This window comes from Schistocerca gregaria, chromosome 2 (genome assembly GCF_023897955.1).
Source record: "Schistocerca gregaria isolate iqSchGreg1 chromosome 2, iqSchGreg1.2, whole genome shotgun sequence".
NCBI lineage: Eukaryota > Metazoa > Arthropoda > Insecta > Orthoptera > Acrididae > Schistocerca > Schistocerca gregaria.
Window position 1 is genome coordinate 881623460 of NC_064921.1, and position 25690 is coordinate 881649149.

The window sequence follows — 25690 nt, forward strand, 5'->3', positions numbered from 1 at the left end:
CAAGATATGTTCCGATTGCTCACTGAATCGAGTGAAGTGTTGCAAGGATGATTCAGCAAGAATCTGCAGGACTTTAAGCGTCGTTTCGTCACTGTGGATGAAACATGGATACATTACTATACTCCTGAGACCAAATAACAATCTAAACAACGGGTTACCAAGGGATAATCTGCACCAAAAAGGGCGAAGACCATTCCTTCGGCCGGAAAGGTTATGGTGACTGTCTTTTGGGATACAGAAGGTATGATCCTCATCGACTATCTGTAAAAGGGTACAACTATTACAGGTGCATATTATTCATTGGACCGTTTTAAAACAGAGCTGCGAGAAAAACGCCAGCGATTGAACCGCAAAGTCGTTTTCCATCACGACAATGCCCCAGCACATGCCCCAGCACACACCTCAGCAGTTCTGGTCGCAAAATTAATGGAAACAGGATTCCAACTCGTTTCACATTGTCCCCGTTCTCCAGACTTGGCTCCCTCGGACTACTATTTGTTCCCCAGTTGGAAGAAATGGCTGGTAGGACAAAGATTCCATTCATATGAGGTGGTGATTGCAGCAACTAACAGCTATTTTGCAGGCTTGGACAGTTCCTATTATTCAGAAGGGATGGACAAATTAGAACAGCGTTGGAAAGTGTGTAAGTCTAAAAGGAGTCTATGTCGAAAAATAAAGGTTTACCCCAAACACGTAAGTAGTTTTTATATTTGCACCGACTACTCAAACGCCCTTCGAATTTGGGCGGAAAACTTTACCATTTGGGTAGCCAACTGTATAGGAATCATGGTCAGACTGTGAGCTGCGGATCTTGAGATGTTAGTAATGTGTCATGACTTACCGTTAGGTGCAGGCACTGATACGGAACTTAGAATTCAAAGGACATGAAGCATCAGCGGCATACGTTACAATGATCTGCTTCACCGTCGTGTATTCCCTGCTCTGTGGGAGAGAGGCGCTGTAGACTCAACTGTTCTGATGCACGATGGAGCTCTACTTAACATTACTCACACGGTAACACTCTAACACATTTGGAGAAAACCAAATCTTTGGCCGATCGTTCCAAACAGGTCGGCCGCTACAGTCAACCAGATTTGAATCAGTGTGATCTCTGGCTGTGGGGTTACCTGAAGGACAGGGTTTATCAACGGGACACTAACACACGTTGGAGGCCGAAGATTGGCATACCGAGGGAGGTAGCCAACATCCCACCTGTTTCGGGCAGCTGTAGAGCAGTCTCTAGTGCAGTTCCAGGCTGTCTTGGATGTAACGTTCATTGCACAACTGTTGAAACCGGAAAGCACACTGAGGTGACAAGTCACGGGAAGCAATATACACGGATGTCGGCAGTATCGCCTACACAAGATATTAAAGGGCAGTACATTGGTGGAGTTGTCATGTGTACTCAGGTGATTGATGATGTGAAAAGATTTCCATCGTGATTAGGCCACACTACGTGAATTTACAGACTATGAACATTGAATGGTAGTTGGAGGTGGACGCATGGGACATTCCATTTCGGAAATCGTTGGGAATTCAATATTCAGAGATCCACAATGTCAAGACGTGACGAGAATACCAAATTTCAGGCGTCACCTCGTACCGCCGGCCAGTGTGGTCGAGCAGTTCTAGGCGCTTCAGTTTGGACTCGCGCGAGCGCTACGGTCGCAGGTTCGAATCCTGCCTCGGTCATGGACGTGTGATGTCCTTAGGTGAATTAGGTTTAAGTAGTTCTAAGTTCTAGGGGACTGATGACCTCAGATGTTAAGTCCTATAGTGCTCAGAGCCATTTGAACCATCGCCTCTCACCACTGATAATGCAGTGGCTGACGGCCTTCACTTAACGACCGAGATCAGTGGCGTTTTGTTTCGAGTCGTCGGTGCTAACAGACAAGGAACACTGCCTGAAATAAGCGCAGAAATCGATGTGGGGACGAACGTATCCGTTAGGACAGTACGGCGAAATTTGGCGTCAGTGGGCTATGGCAGCAATGACCCACGTGAGTGCCTTTGCTAACAGCACGACACCGCCTGCAGCGCCTCTCCTGGGATCGTGACCGTATCGGTTGGACGCTAGACTGGAAAACAGGACTGGTCAGATGAGGCTCGATTTCAGTTGGTAAGAGATGACAGTAGGGCTCAAATGCGGCGCAGACCCCACGGAGCCAAGTTGTTATCAAGGCACTGCGCAAGTTGGTGGCGGCTGCATGATGATTTGGTTTGTGTTTACATGGAATGGACTGGATTCTTTGGTCCAACTGAACCGATCATTGACTGGAAATGTTCATTTTTGGCTACTTGGAGATCATTTGCAGCTATTCATGGGCCTCATGTTCCCAAACAACGATGAAATTTTTATGGATAACAATGCGCCTTTGGTCTAGGACACAATTGATCACGACGGCCTGAAGAACATTCTGGACAATGCCAGCGAATGATTTGGCCCGAATGATTTGATCGCCCGACATGAATCCTTTCGAACATTTATGGGACGTGATAAAGTGATCTGTGCGTGCACAACCTCATGAAAAGTCATCGATTTCACAATTATGGATGGCTATTGAGGCAGAGACTTCCAAAGACTTGACTTCATGCCACGTAGGGTTGCTGCTCTACACCGGGCTAAACACCCGACATGTTATTATGATGTATCCCATGGCTTCTGACACCTCATGGTACGCGATGAACAAATTTTTCTATCTCAAGTGGAAACTAAAAAATGGTTCAAATGGTTCTAAGCACTTTTGGACTTAACACCTGAGGTCATCAGATCCCTAGACTTAGAACTACTTAAACCTAACTGACCTAAGGACACCACATACATCCATGCCCGAGGCAGGATTCGAACCTGCGACCGTAGCAGCAGCAGCGCGGTTCCGGACTGAAGCGCGTAGAACTGCTCGGCCACAGCGGCCGGCTGGGAAACTAAAATGCTTTTTTTTTTTTTTTTTTCCTCTCCAGTGGTTTATTCGTCATTTTCGCATGTCCGCAAGGGGGGTAGGACGTCAAACGGGCTGACTTGGAGCAGGAGAGGCACCAGAGGACATTTTAATTTCCACTGTCTCTACTTTTACAAGTAAATTCATAAAACTTTGTCAGCATGACCAGGAAGGATTCAGGATTCACACTCGTAGCAGCGGAAGTTCAAAAACATAAAATAATTTTTTTACATGTGAAATTTCATCATTTTTCACTTACAATTGGCTGCATTTGTTGCTGTAGGTACACTTTTCTTCCTAAGTCAGAGAGGCTGTTAAATGAATTTTGCACAGCATACAAACCGTACTTTAAGGTGTTTTAAACGTAACAGCTCACTCATTTTTTCATAAATTATATAGATTCTAGAGTTTCAAACTTCATGTTTAGAAAAATCAAATTTTGCAGTTAATTATCTCAATTTTTACCACAGTTTTTAATAGATTTGGAAAATTATAGAATTTCATACACCTGTATGCATGGTTTGTATGCTGTGCAAAATTCATCAAAGAATCTCTCTTACTTGTGAAGAAAAATGTACCTATAGCAACAAATGCAGCCAACAGCAAATGAAAAAATGATGAAATTTCATATCTAAACAAAATGTATTTTGTTATGTTTTTGCACTTCCACTGCTATGAGTGTGAATCCTGAATCGTTCCTGGTCATGCTGACAGTTTTATGAATTTATTTGTAAAAGTATAGACAGTAGAAAATAAAATGTCCTTTGGTGCCTCTCCTGCTCCAAGTCATCCCGTTTGACGTCCTACCCCCCTTAAATGTTTCCCCAAGTTTCATAATCCTATGATAACTCGTTTTTCATGGTGGCCCCCCACAATTAGCGAAAGTTTAAATAAATTCACCCTGTAGTTTCACATACCTCCCTACCAGCCTTACAGATTTTCATATGTATCGTCGCAAGCCCACTTGAAAGACTTTCAACCCCCCCCCCCCCAAACACACACACACACACACACACACACACACTGAAATATTTCCTTAGAAAAATTATAAATGACTGTGCTTAAACTGACACAATATTTTTAGCGCAACGCAATCTGATCACTTACCTCACAAAAATCTTCGTTACTCAAACTACTGCAATACAGCGAACGCGAATACTGCCAGCTAAATAAAAGATTTTAACTACTGAAAGCACTAACTACTGATAGGCATAGTTAGCAAATGAAAGATTCTGATAAAGAACAAACAATATATTTACCTTAACAATGTTCAAAAGTCATAATATACAGTGTTACAAAAAGGTACGGCCAAACTTTCAGGAAACATTCCTCACACACAAAGAAAGAAAATCTGTTAGGTGGACATGTGTCCGGAAACGCTTACTTTCCATGTTAGAGCTCATTTTATTACTTCTCTTCAAATCACATAGATCACGGAATGAAAACGCACAGCAACAGAATGTACCAGCGTGACTTCAAACACTTCGTTACAGGAAATGTTCAAAATGTCCTCCGTTGGCGAGGATACGTGCATCCACCCTCCGTTGCATGGATTCCCTGATGCTCTGGTGCAGCCCTGGAGAATGGCGTATTGTATCACAGCCGTCCACAATAAAAGCACGAAGAGTCTCTACATTTGGTACCAGGGTTGCGTGGACAAGAGCTTTCAAATGCCCCCATAAATGAAAGTCAAGAGGGTTGAGGCCAGGAGAGCGTGGAGGCCATTGAGTTGGTCCGCTTCTACCAATCCATCGGTCACCAATCTGTTGTTGAGAAGCTTACGAACACTTCGACTTTAATGTGCAGGAACTACATCGTGCATGAACCACATGTTGTGTCGTACTTGTAAAGGCACAGGTAGAGTATCCCGTATGAAATCATGGCGGTGAATCGAGGAAGTACAGTACATACTGACGAAACTAAAATGAGCTCTAACATGGAAATTAAGCGTTTCCGGACACATGTCCAAATAACATCTTTTATTTGTGTGTGAGGAATGTTTCCTGAAAGTTTGGCCGTACCTTTTTGTAACACCCTGTATATCATTTCCTGACATCCAGTCTTACAAATTCACTTTCTCCGATGGACACACGTCCAGGTCACCCGCTCTCAAAACTCCATCTCTCTCTCCCCACATCCACCGCTGCTGGCAGCTCACCTGCAACTGCCCAACACTACAATAGCCAACAACAATGCAAACCAGCCACAGACTGCACACAGCACAGCCAGTGATTTTCATACAGAGCGCTACGTGGCGTTACCAATAAAAAAACATACAGCCTATTTACCACAACACACACACACACACACACACACACACACACACACACACACACACAGGTTTGAGAACTTTTTTGTCGAGTTAGGAAGGGTCCCTAAGTCGCACCTGAGGTACCGGCATTACAGCGTGCAGTTGATATGGGACGGGTAAAGTGACTGGGTAATCCTACTCTCGGACGCGATCCCTTGTGGACAGCTGTTTCTGAAGAAGACTGTGGACCCCAAGATAGTGATGGTCCGTGACGTGGCCAGTGTGGAGAGGAGAGTGAGCCGTGTGTTGGCACAGGGCGCGTGGACTGCGCGTGTCGCTGCCACGAGGGCGACGCGTCGCCGTCGGGGGCGGCGTCGGCGGCGGGGGCGCAGCTGCACCCGCACTCGCACGCCCATGCGCACACACAGCTCGAGATGACGGCGGTCGCCGCGCTAGGTACGGTCCGCGCGCGCCGCGCTGCATGCTGGGGCTCCACGTGGTGTGGTGTGGTGTGGTGTCGTTGTTGCATGCCTGTGGCTGGCCGGGCGGCTCTGGGCCTCGCACCCGCTTCTGCATGCCCCGTCCGCAACACACCTGCTTGAGCTGGCAACGCCGCCTGCACCACCTAGTCACCAGACTAACCACAACATAGCAGTGACCCAGTCAGTCGGTCCACGGGTACTCGCGTGCAGTCACAGTAACGTGAATAACCAGCTGTCGCAGCGCGCGCGACTGCTAGACGTGTGTTGTGCCTTCCAGAATGACGAGATCGCCCAGGGAATGCGACGAAAACGTTCCCCAGACCATAATGGTCCCTCCTCTGGACTGGACCATCGTACAAAACCTGCCACCGCTCAGTGAACGTCCATTCGCGGCACTGCAGTGCAGATTCCAGCCTTCGTCGCCCTTGAACAGCGTGTAACCTCCCCCTCACTTATCGACCTTAATGACAGTGAAAAATTAAACCGCGTGCACCTAGTGGAAATCTGGGAAAAGCAATCGTCACCGAAGTTAATTTGTCGGTAAAGGAGGAGGAAAGGTTACATCTAAATGAAAGGAAAAATGCAAATGAAATTGGTGGAAATTAATTTTGAGAAAAGGGCGAAATTAACAAAGAAAGTAAATGTGCGGTCGTTACGTTAACAATTGGCATTAATTGGATAATTGGAGATTTGCTGATGATATTGCCTTACTGCCCAAAGACTTCGCAGAGCTCCATAACTTAGTTACAGATCTTGCATTGGTATGTCAGCTGGTTGGCTTGAGCATGAACCTTTCCAAAACAAAAGTAATATCCAACAAATGGGTCCCAGCTGGAGATGTGAAAGTAAAGGACAGTCCACTAGAAGAGGTCAGTAAATATGTCTACCTTGGCCAGATTATAAATATGAAGGGAGACGTAAGGCCAGAAATCTATCGACGCATCAAGCTTGGCTGCCAAGCATTTGGGAAGAATTCAAAAGTATTCAGATAAAAAATCCCAGATAATCTGAAGAAAGCAGTATTTGATCAATGCATTCTTCCTGTGATAACGTATGGCTGCGAGACATGGACACTGAACTCATTTACAAAAGGGAAACTTCGGACAGCACAGATAGCCATGGAGAGATCAGTGCTGGGCTATACAAAAAAAGGACAGGAAAAGGGCAGATACATCCGGTCTGTGACTAAGATTAATGACATCTTAGAGACAGTAGGTTCGTTGAAATGGCAATGGGCTGGCCACGTCGCAAGAAGACAACAGATGGACGAAGCTAGTACTGGAGTCAGAGAGAGCACCGGAGGCCTAGAGGAAGACCACCAGACAGATGGGACCAAGACCTCAAGAAGATCGCTGGTAACACCTGGCAGAGAACTGCCCAAGACGTCCCACTTCGAGAAGACTTCTGAAAAGCGGCCACATCATCTAAAGATTGAATTGGATGATGATGATAAAGAAGCATTGGATATTTGAAATTTGGGGAAAATTACGGTCGCCAGTCCTACCGACAACTACTATAATAACTGAAACTGAAAGATTAATGCACATACAATTAGCACTAAAAACGTGGCAACTGAAGGTTGACTCGTGCTGTGTGAAAACTGAATGTTTGTCAGAAGTAATAAATCTCGCTACACTCGGACTTAATTTAGCAAAAGAATTAATAAAACCGGAAAATTGAAAGTTAATTTAGTGACTGAAATTAATAGTGAACTTTGTTTCTGAAGCACTGCGAAAGTCAATAAAACAAGGTTAGTCTTGGGCTACCTCAGCCATCATTTCAAAAGCTACTTGAATCTACGCAATTTAGAAATAAGAGATTTAACTTTGAACTTGAATTAAATGATTCTGACCAATTAACAATAGTAAAATTTAGTACGTACCAAGCTGAGCTGCAGTCACAGGTAAGCTAAAATATGGTAACAAAACTCACACTCTTAATTTGTGCTTGTGTAATCTAAATATTGTAGCCAGCTATGAATACCTTAACTGAACTTTGAAATTAAAGCAGTGAAATGGAATAATATTACTTTACTGCTGGCGTATGAATTTCAACGACACTCGGGTTCATTCCAGAAAAGGAGTGGACCCTGCTTTGTACTGCAATTCGGACAATGAGCAACAAAGGTTCATTCTAAGTTGCTGTATTTTTGTGATGCAACAGTTTGAAAAGCTGAGGTCTGCCATACAGTTGTAAAACTTTACGTGCTTTCAGTCTTCCTTGCTGGTTGGTTGAAGGTTTGCAGTCGGCGATCGGGGAGGTGGCGACAGTCACTCATTGTCGGTCGTCGCTGTTGCAGAAGCTGGATGTTGGCACGCCTTCTTCTCGACACGGTCACCAGGAGAAACGGGCTCTTGATGTACGCCAGCTAATGCTTCCCGTCCGCGACACCGTGTCAGAAACTATGATAGCAAGTCGAGCGCAATTACATGCTGCCAAACCCCGAAGGCGCGGCAACTCGCGGGAGCGTCACACAATACACCTGCTCCACCGCCCTACTCCAGCCAGACCCTAAACACTTTGGTTCTCCACACGACCTGTCGATGTAATCGTTCGATACCATAGTTTTCCCTAGGCCAGACTCGGCGTAAAAATACAAATAATATTCACAAAACAAACCAATTATACATCGACGTAAATGCAATAGAACAATTACAATATATAAAGACACAGAAATTTCATATCTTCAGGCAAAAAATAAGGACAAATTTACAGTACAATAGATGGAAATAGGATGATATGCATTTCCGGCGTTACAAGCAGTCAGTGTGGGTGCAAAAACGAGGCAAGCTGCAGAGGCCCATCGGCAGCAAAATTTTTTGCTGAACGCTCGTTGATGACACGTTTGCTAGTCCCTTGGTTCATTTGAATGGTCAGTTCTTAATAGTTGCACTTCTATTTTGCCGTACGCATTCCCTCGGCCATCATTCAGCCCTGTCATCTAAGGCCCATGGTGCATCTACATGGATACTCTGCAAATCACATTTAAGTGTCTGGCAAGGGTTCATCGAACCACCTTCACAATTCTCTATTATTCCGATCTCTTATAGCGCGCGGAATCGACATGTCTTACACTTAAGTTTAAAGAGCCTTGTCATTCAGTTGAGTGATGGCGTCGTGTGGAAGCAACGTTTTAACTACTTTCCAATTCTTCGTCTCCAGGCGGCGGTCATTGCCTAACCAATTGCTTGCAAGCAATTTTACATGTTTCGGTATATCCTTCAGAGACAGGAGATAAAGTAGGAGTTACTGAAATTCTAATACTAATCAAATTACTGTGACTGGCACGTCACTTAAACTTGTTTTACAAAGCTGTTTAAATTTATTTTAAATTCGTTGGTTTTATGACAGTAATCTACAATTTTTGTATGGGCCTGTCTTGGTATCTAATAATGAAAAAAAGGTTATAAACAAAGGAGACCAGATATGCGGAGGGAACACGAATGGTTTCACACTTCAAGCAAATTTCGATGAATCGTTGAAGGTAGTGTGCCTCTGTTTTGATTTTTACGCTTCGCAGCTCTTTATTCGCATGTTCGAAAGCGTGTATTATCTCCTCTTACACCAATCATGCTTGCAATCTTCCAGGCAGGGTCCTGATCAGTGATGTTCCCTTGAGGAGGCAGCTCCCATTCCTTCAGGAGAATCTCCTGTTGGTCCTCTGAACAATGCTGAGGGCCCCTTCTCCCCAGCTGTTCCGACACGAGCTCAACAGGATTCAAATCAGGGCCTCGAGCAGGCCAAGCCACAGCATGGTCTGCCCTGGCAACAGCGGGGTCAGCGCGGCAAATTGTAACCGAAGGGGGGCCGGGTTCTATTCCCAACCGAATCGGAGATTTTCTACGCTTGGAGACAGTTTGTTGTGTAGTTCGTATCTTCATAACAAGAAAATCGCCATTATGACGTCACATGACAAGTATACGCTTATACAGGGTGTTACAAAAAGGTACGGCCAAACTTTCAGGAAACATTCCTCACACGCAAAGAAAGAAAAGTGTTACGTGGACATGTGTCCAGAAACGCTTACTTTCCATGTTAGAGCTCATTTTATTACTTCTCTTCAAATCACATTCATCATGGAATGGAAACACACAGCAACAGAACGTACCAGCGTGACTTCAAACACTTCGTTACAGGAAATGTTCAAAATGTCCTCCGTTGGCGAGGATACATGCATCCACCCTCCGTCACATGGGATTCCTGATGCGCTGATGCAGCCCTGGAGAATGGCGTATTGTAGCACAGCCGTCCACAATACGAGCACGAAGTCTCTCTACATTTGGTACCGGGGTTGCGTAAATAAGAGCTTTCAAATGCCCCCATAAATGAAAGTCAAGACGGTTGAGGTCAGGAGAGCGTGGAGGCCATGAAATTGGTCCGCCTCTACCAATCCATCGCTCACCGAATCTGTTGTTGAGAAGCGTACGAACACTTCGACTGAAATGTGCAGGAGCTCCATCGTGCATGAACCACATGTTGTGTCGTACTTGTAAAGGCACATGTTCTAGCATCACAGGTAGAGTATCCCGTATGAAATCATAACAACGTGCTCCATTGAGCGTAGGTGGAAGAACTTGGGGCCCAATCAAGACATCACCAACAGTGCCTGCCCAAACGTTCACAGAAAATATGTGTTGGTGACGTGATTGCACAATTGCGTGCGGATTCTCGTCAGCCCACACATGTTGATAGCGAAAATTTACAATGTGTTCACGTTGGAATGAAGCCTCGTCCGTAAAGAGAATATTTGCACTGAAATGAAGATTGACACGTTGTTGGATCAACCATTCGCAGAAGTGTACCCGTGGAGGCCAATCAGCTGCTGATAATGCCTGCACACGCTGTACATGGTAAGGAAACAACTGGTTCTCCCGTAGCACACTCCATACAGTGACGTGTCAACTTAACCTTGTACAGCAGCAACTTCTCTGACGCTGACATTAGGGTTATCGTCAACTGAACGAAGAATTGCCTTGTCCAGTGCAGGTGTCCTCGTCGTTCTAGGTCTTCCCCAGTCGCGAGTCATAGGCTGGAATGTTCCGTGCTCCCTAAGACGCCGATCAATTGCTTCGAACGTCTTCCTATCGGGACACCGTTATGGAAATCTGTCTCGATACAAACGTACCGCGCCACGGCTGTTGCCCCGTGCTAATCCATACTTCAAATGGGCATCTGCCAACTCCGCATTTGTAAACATTACACTGACTGCAGAACCACGTTCGTGATGAACACTAACCTGATGATGCTACGTACTGATTTGCTTGATGCTAGTATTGTAGAGCAATGAGTCGCATGTCAACAAGCACCGAAGTCAATATTACCTTCCTTCAATTGGGCCAAATGGCGGTGAATCGAGGTATTACAGTACATACTGAGGAAACTAAAATGATCTCTAACATGGAAATTAAGCGTTTCCGGACACATGTCCACATAACATCTTTTCTTTATTTGTATGTGAGGAATGTTTCCGTACCTTTTTGTAACACCCTGTATAACGGCGTACTAGAGCGCGGCGTGGCCCTAGTGAATCTTCTGAATTATCGTAACACATTGTTGTATTGTCTTTCTGCTACTGATATGGCTGTGTGGGCACGTCCCGAAAGTCAGTATTTTAAAAATTTGTTTATACAAAAGAAGTCGCAGTATGAGTTCCCTCTTCTTCCAAAAAACTCCTTTCAAGAACTCTTCACAATTCTCACAACACGTGAGCGTGCAGGCCTTGCTGCCGTTGTTGTGCTTTCTAGCCGCGATATTCCCTTGCGAGAGTAGTCTGGCTGTGCGATGCTGTCTGGTGAATTCTTGGCCTCCAGAAAGCCTTCTGGACTGAAGAGAGGCTTCTTGCAGTCTCCTTCGGATTGATCTCTGGCTAACACTGACCCTTGAACTTTGTGGAACAATTTTCGCGATTCAACGGCGGTGGTGTAACGGTTGTGGAGAACTTCGTTGTCAGAAGTCGTCACTTCCTGCCGATGGTGCTCTTATCGTACCCGATCCGTGTTTACTTCCATAGCGTCAAGTTTCGCTGTACCTTCTTACGGTTCTGGAAATCGTGAAAGCGTAATTCTCGGAACTTCAGCAACGTAGTGCTTGCTACGACCATTTTTCACTAAAGCAACACATGTTACAACATCTTGAGCTCTTAACGCCATGCTTACTCCAGCAAGCTGATTTTCTTAATCACAGAAAGATCCCATAAACACGTGTTTCACAGTCACTGAAGTATTTTTCAGATTGATGTGTTTTTCAGGTTGCGCGGGAAATACAGTTAAGGATAGCCGACCGAGGTGGCCAAGCGGTTCTAGGCGCTACAGTCTGGAACTGCGGGACCGCCACGGCCGCAGGTTCGAATGCTGCCTCGGGCATGGATGTGTTTGCTGTCCTTACGTTAGTTAGGTTTAAGTAGTTCTGAAGTCATCAGTCCCCTAGAACTTAGAAGTCCAGTCCCATAGTGCTCAGAACTATTTTTTGAATTAAGGACGCCGGCCGCGATGGTCTCGCGGTTCTAGGCGCGCAGTCCGGAACCGTGCGACTGCTACGGTCGCAGGTTCGAATCCTGCCTCGGGAATGGATGTGTGTGATGTCCTTAGGTTAGTTAGGTTTAAGTAGTTCTAAGTTCTAGGGGACTGATGACCACAGCAGTTGAGTCCCATAGTGCTCAGAGCCATTTGAACCATTTTTGAATTAAGGAGAGTGCAATGAACTCGTTTCGTTGTTTGGTTGCAAAGCAACGCCAATAAATATCTCAAAAGTACTGCAATTTGATTAAATAGTTACATATCATTTATTATTTGTTGTTTTTTCGTGCCGGTTAGTGTATTGTTATAGCTTCACGTTTAACTGCTTTTACTTATGCCATTGACTATGTCCGTGACCCTCTGTAAATTACAGGCACATGTACAAGAAAACTATTCACAATTGCGAATACGATGTGATTCCAGCTGTGCGACGTACGGAAATGTGTGCCGGACCGGGATCAAATCTGGTTCAAATCCGGACTTCCCGCTTCACGCGTGCGGTCACTTTAACAACTTCGGCTATGCGAGAAAGCTTCCAGGACCTACTCAAATTTCCTTAAGTCACCGTATGTCCACACGCTTCACTCGTACCATCCCTGTGACTCCCGCACAGGAAGAGACCCAAATACTGTCGTCGCGGCCTTTGCCAAGACGTGTAATTTGTAGTGTCTGTGTTTAGCGGTCTACTGTGTAGTGCCCACAGCTCGTGGTCGTGTGGTAGTGTTCTCGCTTCCCGCGCCCGGGTTCCCGGGTTCGATTTCCGGCGGGGTCAGAGATTTTCTCTGCCTCGTGATGGCTGGGTGTTGTGTGATGTCCTTAGGTTGGTTAGGTTTGAGTAGTTCTAGGGGACTGATGACCATAGATGTTAAGTCCCATAGTGCTCAGATCCATTTCTACTGTGTAGTGTCCTTCAGTCATACATGCATACCTGAAGCAGATAACGTAGTAGTTCGTTAAAATACAGACACTCCAAATAGTGTTTTACAGACACAGGGTTTTTTCGACAACGTTGTACTGTGTAGCAAATCGCGCAGCGTGCTAGATTCAGAGTCGGGGAGGTGAGCCAATTCGGATTAAAGACCATAAAAGCGACCAGCGTCATTGTGGTTTTGATGTGGATTCCTACGGTGTTTGTCAAATGCAGCACTGATCCCCAATGTCCGCCTGATAAAATACGATACCAGCTGACAAACTACGATAACAAAGACAACAAAGTTTATAGGATGGCACACTCGACTTCAGTCGTTTGGGTGTACTGGCGATTGTGGCGACAGGTTAAGGAAGGGCATGTTACCACAGAGTTATGATTAAATAAATCTCACGAGAGACAAGCTAAGAGATGGTTGGTTTTTGTGCAGGGGACCAAACAGCGAAGTTATCTGTCCCATCGGATTAGGGAAGAATGCTGTAGGAAGTCGGCCGTGCCCTTTCAAAGCAGCCATCTCGACATTTGTCTGCAGCGTTTTAGGGAAAACACGGAAATCAGGGTGACAAGACGTGGGTTTGAACCGTCGTCCTGCCGAATTATAGTCCAATGTGCTAATCACTGCGCCGCCTCACTGGGTGAACGCTAATAGAGAAATGGCTCTTATTACTTAGTCGCTGTGGAGAAAATGCTGTCCTATAGCTGTATCAATTACACCCATTGCGGACTATGTTCTTAGAACTGAAACTGGCCCTACTAATGTCGTTTTATGCAACCTGTAATGTTTTCCTGGCCTTCATAAAACACGTGCGACATTTTCGTATTGTCTCGCGCGCTACGCACAAACTATTTGTCCTACAGAAAAAATGAGCAGGGCTTTCGGTTTAGTTAAAATTTGTATTGGGATGTTTTTTCGCTAGAGGCTGTACAGTTATTGAAGAAAACTTAGTTACCTTCAAACACACCCTCACTTCCACTCATCATCCACCGGTCGAGATTTCTAGTATGCTATTCACGGCACTTCCTCCTACCACTGTAAAAATATTTGCAGCTGTAGGAATTATTTCCCACATTCGATCTTTACTAGTCTTCATTGACTGGTCTTATTACGCTAAAGGCGTAGTCGAGCACTTACTGTTCGTTACGAAACCAGTGTGCTTTTAAGGGTTAAGTTTGGATCGATTTGTCATTGTAATTAGTTTTCGCGTAACGTTCACAGAAGTCGTTTCTCGTTCATTACTCTTACGGGCACGTTTAAATTAATAATGTCAAGGAAGTAGCCGACAATGCTGGTGGCGTAAGAGCCCAATCAATAGAGACTAAAAAAGGTCGAATATTGGGGGCAGTTCTTGTAGTCGACAATGGTACGAGGCAGAGCCTCGAACAAGATACTAAAATCCTGCTTGGTGAGGGATGAGTGTGGGGTGGAGGTGTGTTTCAAGGTCGCATTTGTACGTTTTTCTTGAAAATTTTGAAAACTGTGGCCTCCAGGAAAAACACATCAAAGTACAAAATTTAACGGCATTATATTTCCTACAAAAAAGGTCTTGTTCATTTTTTATGTAGAATTAATAGTTTGCGTGTAGCGAGCGAGAGAATATGAACATCTCGCGCGTGGTTTGAGGGCCAGATAGAACATAGCGGGTTGCATAAAACGACATCGATAGGGGTAGCTGCATCACTGTGTGTGTGTGTGTGTGTGTGTGTGTGTGTGTGTGTGTGTGTGTGTCAGTCACAGAGGTTTTACTTCATGTACTATGCATTCCGATGGTTAACTATCATCGTCAGATGGAAGGCATGTTTTGTAGAGCAGTGCATCTCGTTAGCTAACATAAGACTACACGGCTATCGGATTTCTGTTATTTTTTATATTAATGGAACATGAAGTTCGGAACTCAAATATCAGTCACACAAAGCAGTTAGACGCAACTCTCAAAACTTCTCGGGAAAATAGACTTCGAAATTTTCTGAGCGTCTTTAATACCGCCAAGTAATGTTGACTTTTCGATAAGCAGTGTGGTTCTGCGATAGAATAACTCCCTGCCGATTGCTGACCGATGAAAATTTTTAAACGAATGTTGATATTCTACTAGAATTTTCGTGAAGCGTAAAATACATAAAAATGGAAAGAATCGGTAGTGCTCTAGCGTGGTAATCGCTGGATTGCTGGTTCGAGTTTTTTGCTGGTCCCTTTTTTTTCCGTTCAGTTCGCAATACTTACGCCATGCAAATATAAAATTCGTCGAATATATGCTAATTAACACACACATCTAACTGATAAACACACTATAGGCAGGATAGCATAACTACTTCATTTTCGACAATTATTTGCTGTCACCTTCTCGACTTCAAAAATTTTTGAATACGAGATGATTACAGTAAAGTCTGCCGAAACCAGTCGTCGAAAATAAAGAAATATTTTTACCAAGTAACACAGATCGCTCCTCCTCATTTCTCAACTTGAGAAATTTTAGTCATATCTAATTGATATTTTTGTGAAAGATGCGCGTTTTATTGTTTCTGATTACAGATCTTACGTAAACATCCAGTTTTCATCGCCAACATAAACTATTAATTCCCAATATCTTATAAAAGATTGTTAATAAATGTCATTTAAATTTTCAAAAAATTTCCATGCTTGTGTATTTTACTCTTCACGGATGGATATACGTTTGTGAACCGAAACCAGACCGCCCATTTGGCAACAAGCATTGTACACCGCACAGCCATACTGCCTAGCAAAAATCGACCCTACTTTACGGTGTTAAAGATGCTCAGAAAATTTCAAAGTCGATTTTCTCGAGAATTTTTGAGAATTGCAATATGCCGTTTTGTGTGGTTGATATTTGAGTTCTGAACTTTGCGGACCATAAACAAAAAACAAAAATAGAAAAATCCGACTGGCGTAATGCGTCCTTGTCACTGTGAAAACTGCCGATTTGCACCGTGCTTGTGAGTCCACGTAAAACTTTACAGCCTCCTATTGCTGGCTAGGTAAGCCAGTTCAGAAGGTCGGAGGAAGGCAACGGCGGACATCCTCAAATAGCACCACTCAAAGTCGAGCTCTGTGTTCGAACTAATACACGGGCTGAAGACAGCTTCTCTACATACGAAGTGTGTTTAAATGAAAAGATCGAAACTTAACAACCAAGTCGGTTGCAGTTTGCATTTGCCGCTTTAAGATAACGTAGTGAGATATCTAGGGACGCGAAGCATGTGTCGTTACCTCCTAATCAAAAATTCGAAGCTGTGCCTTTAGCAGACAAGGTGATGCTCACCGTCTTGTTTTGACGTCCGAGATCAGAGTCTCGTCGAATTACTCGAGCACGGGAAAGCCATTATCAGTGACGTGTAATGTGAGACACTGTAAACTAAGCAAGTTCATCAGGCGCAAACGGCCTGCTCTGTTGGCGGAGAGAGTGATTCTGCTCCACGATAACGCATGTCTACACGTTTCCAAGGTTACACGAAGTGTAGTGGCAAAGTTTGAGAGGTAGCAGTTTGAGTATCCTCCGTACAGCCCGTACATGTCACTCAGCAACTTCAGCGTGTTTGATCTGTTTTTTTTTTTTTTTTTTTTTTTTAAAGAAATAAAGAGTAAAGGAATCAACGATCAACTTCAACGGATCTCTTGTGACGTCCGTCAAGACCAAACGCAACGAACAATACTGAAAAAATGAGAAAAAAGAGGCCAACGCACCTGCCTAGTAAGCAGGTTCGATGTCAGACCTTTGTACAAATTTTCACCCGCTATTTCAGTCTATATGCATGAAATCATAAAATAAAATATAAATGACGGTTAACCTTCGAAACGTGTAGTGGATCAAACAAAAGCTATGTGCCTGACGCAGATGTAGGGTGTTTCACGAAGATATGCAAATATTTTAATATGTTATTCAACAAGTAAAACTAAAGAAAAAGTTCATATAAACATAGGTCCGCGAATGTTTAGTTATGGAGTTACGGCTGATAAAAGATTTTGCCTGAAATTTAGCAACTTCGCTAATGTGGAGCCATCGCAAAACTGTAAGAGGTTAAAGTAAAGCACGATTTCCATTTATTTTGTTGTTATTGGTTTGGTGAATCTAATAAAACATGTCCTGGACGTATCTGCAGCAGAACATCCAGAGAAGCAAAAGATTATTACACAAGTAAATTTGTTAACTTTCCATTAAGAATATAGAAACGTTTATGTCCTCGACAACGGTTACTGAGTTATTTCAGTTGTTTCCTAGCCTTGAAACGAGTCGGTTTTCTGTATTGTTCAGTGAAAGAACATAACAGTGTAGAGTGAAACCACATAGTAACTGTTGTAGTTTGTACATTGTTTATAAAATAGGGATGCCTTTCAAATTTACGACAGAGGAATACACTGATATGGTTTTTATTTATGGCAAATGTGGTAATGCTACGCTGCCGTTAACGAATATCGCGTACGTTATCCCACTCGGTGGATTCTGAATGCACGAACCATTAGTGGAATATTTCGAATGTTATGGGAGACGATGGCTATGATGACATTATGGATGTTGTTCAACATAGCTCGGGTACCAGTGCACGACATATCTCTTAACGATTGGGCATTTCACAATCTAAGGTATGGCGTACACTGAAGTACAATAATCTATATCGTTGCCATAAACAAAGTCCGCCCCTGGTAGTTGAGTGGTCAGTGCGATGGGCTGTCATACCTAACGGCTCGGGTTCGATTCCCGGCTGGGTGTTCTGTTGTCATCATTATTTCATCCCCGTCGTCAAGCAAGTCGCCGAAGTGGCGTCAGCTCGAAACACTTGCATCAGGCGAACGGTCTACCCGACGGGAAGCCCTAACCACACGGCATTTCCATTACCATAAACAAAAAGTGCATCATTTACATCCGTGAGATTCTGCCCTTTGCTTGGAGTTGTGCAATTGTTTAAATACTAATCGGCAGTTACCCAAATACATTTTATTTGCTGAAGAGTCACAGTTTACTCGAGATGGTATAAACTATTTACATAGCGAGCGAGTATGGTCTGAAGCAAACCCACATGCAACAGTGCAACGCAATTTCCAGCAGCGATTTATCATAAATGTGTGGTGTGGTATAATCAACGCACACTTTATTCTACCATTCATTTTCTCAGGACGTCTAACTGGGCGAAATGTGCTTACAATGCCTTCAAGAAGAAATGCCCCTCTTGCTCAAAGATTTTCCACTTGCTACGCGATTGCAATTGTATTATCAACTTGATGGTGCGCCTCCAAATTTCACCAACGCAGTTGGTACACATTTAAATTAGCATTTCCTTAGAAATGGATTGGTCGTTGTGCTATACGTCTGTGGCTACCTAGATCGCCCGATTTAACACCAATTGATTTTTGTGTATGGGGATGAATGAAATACATAGTTTGAGGACAAAGTCAATACACGTGAGGCATTACTTGCTCGTATTATGAATGCAATAGACGAAATTAACAACCACACTGCGAAACTGAAACGAGCAACAAAATCTGTTCATACACGTGCAGCTAAATGCTTTGAACACGGTGGAGACATTTTTGAACATTATTGTGAATGTATTGTGAAATTCTATGCAACTGTACAACTTCCTTAACAATAATCTTTCTTTTTTCCGGTTTAACACGAATTCGCATGTGCTATGGTATTAATAAAAGCAGACTCTGACACATTCATACAGTTTCAGTTAACGTTGTTACCATCATTTTTCCAAAATTAAATTCTCTAAAACTTCTGTTGAAAATTTTGTGCAATTTCCTGGAATTTAAAAAAAATTGGATCAGGTAGTTAATAAATTAAAAAATTTTACGAAATTGCTTGTTTGTTTCTCTGGATGTTCTGGAAAACTACTGCTGATACACGACTGGGATATGTTTTATTAGATTCATCAGATCAATAACAACAAAACAAATGGAAATCGTGCTTTACTTAAACCTCTTACAGTTTTGCGATGGCTTCATATTTGCGAAGTTGCTAAATTTCGCCGGCCGGCGTGGTCGAGCTGTTGTAGGCGCTTCAGTCTGGAACAGCACGACCGCTACGGTCGCAGGTTCGAATGCTGCCTCGGGCATAGATGTGTGTGATGTCCTTCCGTTAGTTAGGTTTAATTAATCCTAAGTTCTAGCTGTTAAGTCCCATAGTGCTCAGAGCCATTTGAATCATTTTTTTGCTAAATTTCAGGCAAAATCTTTTATTAGCCGTGACTCCGTAACTAAACATTTGCGGACATAGGTTTATATGAACTTTTTCTTTGAAACTTCCTGGCAGATTAAAACTGTGTGCCCGACCGAGACTCGAACTCGGGACCTTTGCCTTTCGCGGGCAAGTGCTCTACCAAGTGAGCTACCGAAGCACGACTCACGCCCGGTACTCACAGCTTTACTGCTGCCAGTATCCGTCTCCTACCTTCCAAACTTTACAGAAGCTCTTCTGCGAAACATGCAGAACTAGCACTCCTGAAAGAAAGGATACTGTGGAGACATGGCTTAGCCACAGCCTGGGGGATGTTTCCAGAATGAGATTTTCACTCTGCAGCGGAGTGTGCGCTGATATGAAACTTCTGTAAAGAGCTTCTGTAAAGTTTGGAAGGTAGGAGACGGATACTGGCAGAAGTAAAGCTGTGAGTACCGGGCGTGAGTCGTGCTTCGGTAGCTCAGTTGGTAGAGCACTTGCCCGCGAAAGGCAAAGGTCCCGAGTTCGAGTCTCGGTCGGGCACACAGTTTTAATCTGCCAGGAAGTTTCATATCACCGCACACTCCGCTGCAGAGTGACAATCTCATTCTGGAACTTTTTCTTTAGTTGCACTTGTAGAATAACATATTAAAATATTAACATTTCTCGTGATAAATTTATTTATATAATGTGTGTTTGTTTGTTTGTTTGTTTGTTTTCTCTTTAAAATGTGAATTGAAGTTTGTGTTCGGGAGGGCACTCAGCTTAGGTAGTTCGTGCAGAAGTGTTGACCATAGTACTGCGGTGGTGTAATGGTTTACATTTCTGCCTAGCAAGCAGTAAGACCCGGATTCGAGTCCCGACCGCAGCACAAATTTTAATTCATTTCGCCTGCTTCGATCATGTGTTTAAAAATTGCGCTTTGAAATTCTTAAGAACTGCACTCAGTCAGTGGAAGCTGGACCTAACGATAACGCTTGTTCAAGCGGGCGCTCTCACTTGCATGATAGCCGAGAAAGCCCGTATTGGCATAAACTGCATGAAAAGTATGTGTGTGTGTGTGTGTCCGTGTGTTGTGTAGTGGTTTTCTGCTGACGGAGGATCTACGCGTTCCTTGTAGCACGTGTTGTTACTTATTTGCAGGGGCGCGCGAGGACGAGGGCAAGACGCTGTGGACGGACAGCCAGTCGCACGCCTCGTCATCGAGCAGCGGCGCCGACGACGATGGCTCGGACTGGCAGTGGCCCACCTCTTTCTGGACGCAGTTCAAGGTGAGCGCAGCCGCTGTCCCACACCCGTACCCAGGGCGCGCCTCGCGGAAGCGCACGGACCGCTAGCCACTCTGGCGGTCATCAGCCGAAGCTAACGAGCCCGCACCATTCTGCGCTGAATCGCTAGCCACTACTCTCAGCCTTCTGTCAGCTGGCGCTCTCGTTCAATACCGAAGAACGACTTCGTGCTCAAAATCCCACCTACCAACTCCACAGTCTTCTTACCTGAGACCCTTTTACACCGCCGGCCGCGGTGGTCTCGCGGTTCTAGGCGCGCAGTCCGGAACCGTGCGACTGCTACGGTCGCACGTTCGAATCCTGCCTCGGGCATGGATGTGCGTGATGTTCTTAGGTTAGTTAGGTTTAAGTAGTTCTAAGTTCTAGGGGACTGATGACCGCAGCAGTTGAGTCCCATAGTGCTCAGGGCCATTTGAACCAACCCTTTTACACCATCGACCTTGTCTCACAAGGGGAGGCAGCCAATTGTGAAATTCAGATTCGATTCATACTGCGCATAATAAAAGCTCATGGACAGAGGTGTAATGTGGCAAAGCACCAAGATGCACTTCTCAGCCGTTGTCGAGAAAATCGACAGTTAAAAGAAACCGTTGCGGTGAAATAGTCTCTACGATTTACAATTTCCTACAGCGGCGTGGCGCAGCGGTAAGCGCTCGGGTTCGTAATCCGAAGGTGGCCGGGTCGAATCTCGCGCCATGCAACTTTATTATATATATATATATATATCTCCCGGCAATCAGTTGCAGCAATTATGCATATAATAAGTTGTTGAAAGTCGTTTGTCATGGAAAAACTGGCGACTTCGAACATGATTGTTTTCCGCAAACAAAGTTGTATCTCACAAATGTTATTGTCTTCGTAATGTTTACACGTGTAGTTAACGGAAGACGTAGAAACGATATTCCGAAACGAATACGTATAGTGTAGGTCAATCGTTCGAATTAGAGTAGAGACCCCCCCCTCCCCCCGAGATATATATATATATTACAAAAAACAAATACTAAATAAAGGGTTGCATGGCTCGAGATTCGATCCGGCAACCTTCGGATTACGAACCCGAGCGCTTACCGCTGCGCCACGACGCTGTAGGAAATTATAAATCGTAGAGAGTATTTCACCGAACGGTTTCTTTTAACTGTCGATTTTCTCGACAACGGCTGAGAAGTGCAACTTGGTGCATTGCCACATTACACCTCTGGCCATGAGCTTCTATTATGCGCAGTATGAATCGAATCTGAATTTCACAATTGGCGGCCTCCCCTTGTCAATCGACTTACAAGGAGACGGTACGACTGTGGGGTCGGGGATTAGTCCGAAATTTTGTGTGGTGAAAGAGGACCCCTAACACCTCAAGTGGTTAAAATATTAGGGCGCACTACTCGGAAAATCCAGGGAAAAATCGATCCAAAGTTTCTTAGGTGCCTTATGAGTATAAAATGTTAGTCCATTGTTGACCCGCCGTCTGGCCTACATGGTAAGCGCCCGGACACTTGCGCCAGAGGTCTTGGGTTCGATTCCTCCTGCGGCACTTTTTTTTGCGTATGTTGCTTACAAAATCGCAGCGCATTGTTACAGAAGAATCGTGAAATCAATTCCCGGGAAGATTGTATAAAAATTCATTCTATAATTCACCGTCAATTATCGTCACCAATATTCTGAGACATGATTCAATATGGCTGGTTTGCCTCAAAATTATCAGAAACTCAAAACATTTTCGTAAATGTTAATGGGGCATGTTTTTGTACAGATTTATTGCAAACACCCTGTGGTTGAAAAATATACGCCTTTATATGATGCGGAAGATGTCTCAAAAATTATCCCTTTGTTTGTTTTTACGATTATTACCATTGCGGTTCTTGTTTATAATTATTATATGTATAAAAATTAAATGTTTCCCAATGGACTTTGTTATTCTGATTAAAAACCCAATGTTCACCCTCATATAATTTACAATTAAAAATGGAAAACCCACCGCCATGAACTGTGTTGGACAAAAAGAAAATAATTTTTATTCAATAATGTAACTAATTTGTTAAAGATAATGTAGGTTTGCAAAAAGTTCTGAATAATTGGTGGAATAACAAAAGAAAATGAGATGAAAAAAAGTGCCAGAGGTGGAATCGAACCCGAAACCTCTGGCGTAACACTCAGAGGCCTATAAGGCTATAGCATCTAAGCCAGACGGCGGCTCGGCAATGGACTAACATTTTATACTCATAAGACACCTAAGAAACTTTGGATCGATTTTTCCCGGGATTTTCCGGGTAGTGCGTCCTAATATTTTAACCACATGAGGTGTTAGAGGTCTTCTTTCACCACACAAAATTTCGGACAAATCCCCGACCCCACGGCCGTGCCGTCTCCTTGTTAGCGAGACGAGTGAGTGTACTTCAAGCGCCCCTGGCGTTCTATTCCCGTAGTGCGTCTCGTCTGTTTGGAATGGTCATTCTCATTTAAGGCTCCCCCTAAATGATCAAACGTGTTTGACAAAATCGCTCATGACTAGCCACGGGTTTGCCAAACAAGCTCGTGCATGTTCAAACAATGTTTGTCCATTTAACTTGACTGTAAAACTCGTGTTCGTGTGTGTTTTGAGAGTAGTGAGTGCGGCCACAAATTCAGACAAAGCAGGCCTGTTGACTTTGACACTATGTTTAAAAAAACAAGAAGAAGAAACACTGGTCAGGGAGTGGCTTAACCCTCTAGTGGGCAAAATTATTGAGCAGTTTTTGGGTATATTCATCATACAGAATATAAAATTTGCTCCAACTGTGAAAGTGAGGTCACACAACAAGGTGGGAAGTATTCTTCCCACTGCTCTTCCTTGGAATTAAATGACAAAAATAACTCTTTCAATGTATGTCACATTTATTTGATAAATTTACTTATCTTGTTACAATGATTGTTCACAATTACTTGACATGAAATTTTCTGAAACATGGGTCTGTGCAAAGTGGTATTTGACAATATGTTCAAACACAGCGAGTGCTCTTTTCCGCAGCTTTGGTACTACAATGGCGGCACGTCGAATAGGTTTCTCCTAAAATGGGTTGATACTCCCCTACAGCCACATGACGAAAATTACCCCTTTTTGCCAGAAAGACAGGTTTCGTCCACGCCTTTTTTGAAGCCCGCAATTTATTGTCTGGCTAGATGGACCCTGTATGCGAGCTGATCATGCTGTCCACTTTCTCTTTTACTTATTTTCCACAGGATAAAACTGTTCACTGCAGCAACGTCCATCAGAAAATAAAATATTCTGTGCCAACATTTTACAGAACGTCTGCCAATGGACAGAACGTCTGCCAATGGCTTACCTTTCTCGTAATTGATCAAACTTATCGACAACACCCATTATTTTGTTGTATTCTGCCACAACTTCAGGATAAGAAATCTATATACTAGTACCATCCTTGTTTTTCCCTTTCATTGTGGCTGTTTCTCATGGGTCATGAATTGAGGACAGGAAAGTTGTTTCAAACTGGAATTCTCCTCGTTCCAATTTTACGTTTTCCTCCATAAATTTGGGTAAATCAAAAGTATTTACCTTATACTATAGCCTTGAGGAAAAAAATCACTAAAGTCGCGCAAACAGCACTGAAAGGCTCTTCTACAGAGCAACAATCGAATGTACAATGCCTCTGCGCGAAGATACAGCAAAAACGGCGGGAACTTCAGATTGGAAGTAGTACCCTATACTGTTCACTAGGTGGTAGCACCGTACAGAGGTGGGAACTGTGAATCCCACGGGACTATGAGCGAGTTCATTGTAGTGGGAAGCATGTTTCCCACGGCTCACGAAAGGGTTAAAATGATTTACCCATGAAAATATGCTAAAGGAAATTTTACCCACCGAACCCGATTATAACATCAACTTTCTTCGAATGGACAATGAAACATTATAAAACTTACTAAGTCCCTCTAAAAAGAGTAAACTTTCCGGTCACGTTTGCTCTTGTCTGACCATGGATGTGTCAAACAAGTCCGAACACATACTGAGAAAGTTTGTTGATTTAACCTTACTTTTGAAACTTTTCGTGTATACTGTACTTTGGCAGTAGTGGGAATGGCTACAAATGCAGATAAAGCATTTCTAACCGTGTTTGTACAGAATCCAGATGGCAGCTATAAGAGTCGAGGGGAATGAAAGGGAAGCAGTGGTTGGGAAGGGAGTGAGACGGTTATAGCCTCTCCCCAATGTTGTTCAAGCTGTATATTGAGCAAGCAGTAAAGGAAACAAAAGAAAAGTTCGGAGTAGGTATTAAAATCCATGGAGAAGAAATAAAAACTTTGAGGTTCGCCGATGACATTGTAATTCTGTTAGAGACAGCAAAGGACTCGGAAGAGCAGTTGAATGGAATGGACAGTGTCTTGAAAGGAGGATATAAGATGAACATCAACAAAAGCAAAACGAGTATAATGGAATGTAGTCGAATTAAATCATGTGATGCTGTGGGAATTAGTTTAGGAAATTAGATGCTTAAAGTAGTAACAGAGTTTTTCTGTTTGGGGAGCAAAATAACTGATGATGGTCGAAGTAGAGAGAATATAAAATGTAGACTGGCAATGGCAAGGAAAGCGTTTCTGAAAAAGAGGAATTTGTTAGCATCGAGTATAGATTTAAGTGTCAGGAAGTCGTTTCTGAAAGTATTTTTATGGAGTGTAGCCATGTATGGAAGTGAAACATGGACGATAAATAGTTTGGAGAAGAAGAGAATAGAAGCTTTCGAAATGTGGTGCTACAGAAGAATGCTGAAGAATAGGTGGGTAGATCACATAACTAATGAGGAGGTATTGAATAAAATTGGGAGAAGAGGAGTTTGTGGCACAACTTGACAAGAAGAAGGGACTGGTTGGTAGGACATGTTCTGAGGCATCAAGGGATCACAAATTTAGCATTGGAGGGCAGTGTGGAGCGTAAAAATCGTAGACGGAGACCAAGAGATGAATACGCTAAGCAGATTCAGGATGATGTAGGTTGCAGTAAGTACTGGGAGACGAAGAAGCTTGCACAGGATAGAGTAGCGTGGAGAGCTGCATCAAACCAGTCTCAGGACTGAACACAACAACCACCACCCTGTTTATAAAAGAAGAAAACAAGACGCTGACCCAGGAA

The 25690-nt window shown here is 43.7% G+C and overlaps 1 protein-coding gene across 3 annotated transcripts in view; it reads left to right on the forward strand.

The window, feature by feature from the left end:
- The window catches only part of LOC126335294 (uncharacterized), a 640152-nt gene that overhangs the window by 601794 nt on the left and 12668 nt on the right, over positions 1 to 25690 (forward strand). For 2 of the 3 annotated variants that reach the window (XM_049998387.1, XM_049998388.1), the window contains exons 7-8: positions 5506 to 5646; positions 20429 to 20556. In XM_049998387.1, coding sequence (XP_049854344.1) covers positions 5506 to 5646; positions 20429 to 20556 — 269 coding nt within the window. The remainder of the gene's footprint in view (positions 1 to 5505; positions 5647 to 20428; positions 20557 to 25690) is intronic. The other variant, XM_049998389.1, reaches the window with a different exon arrangement.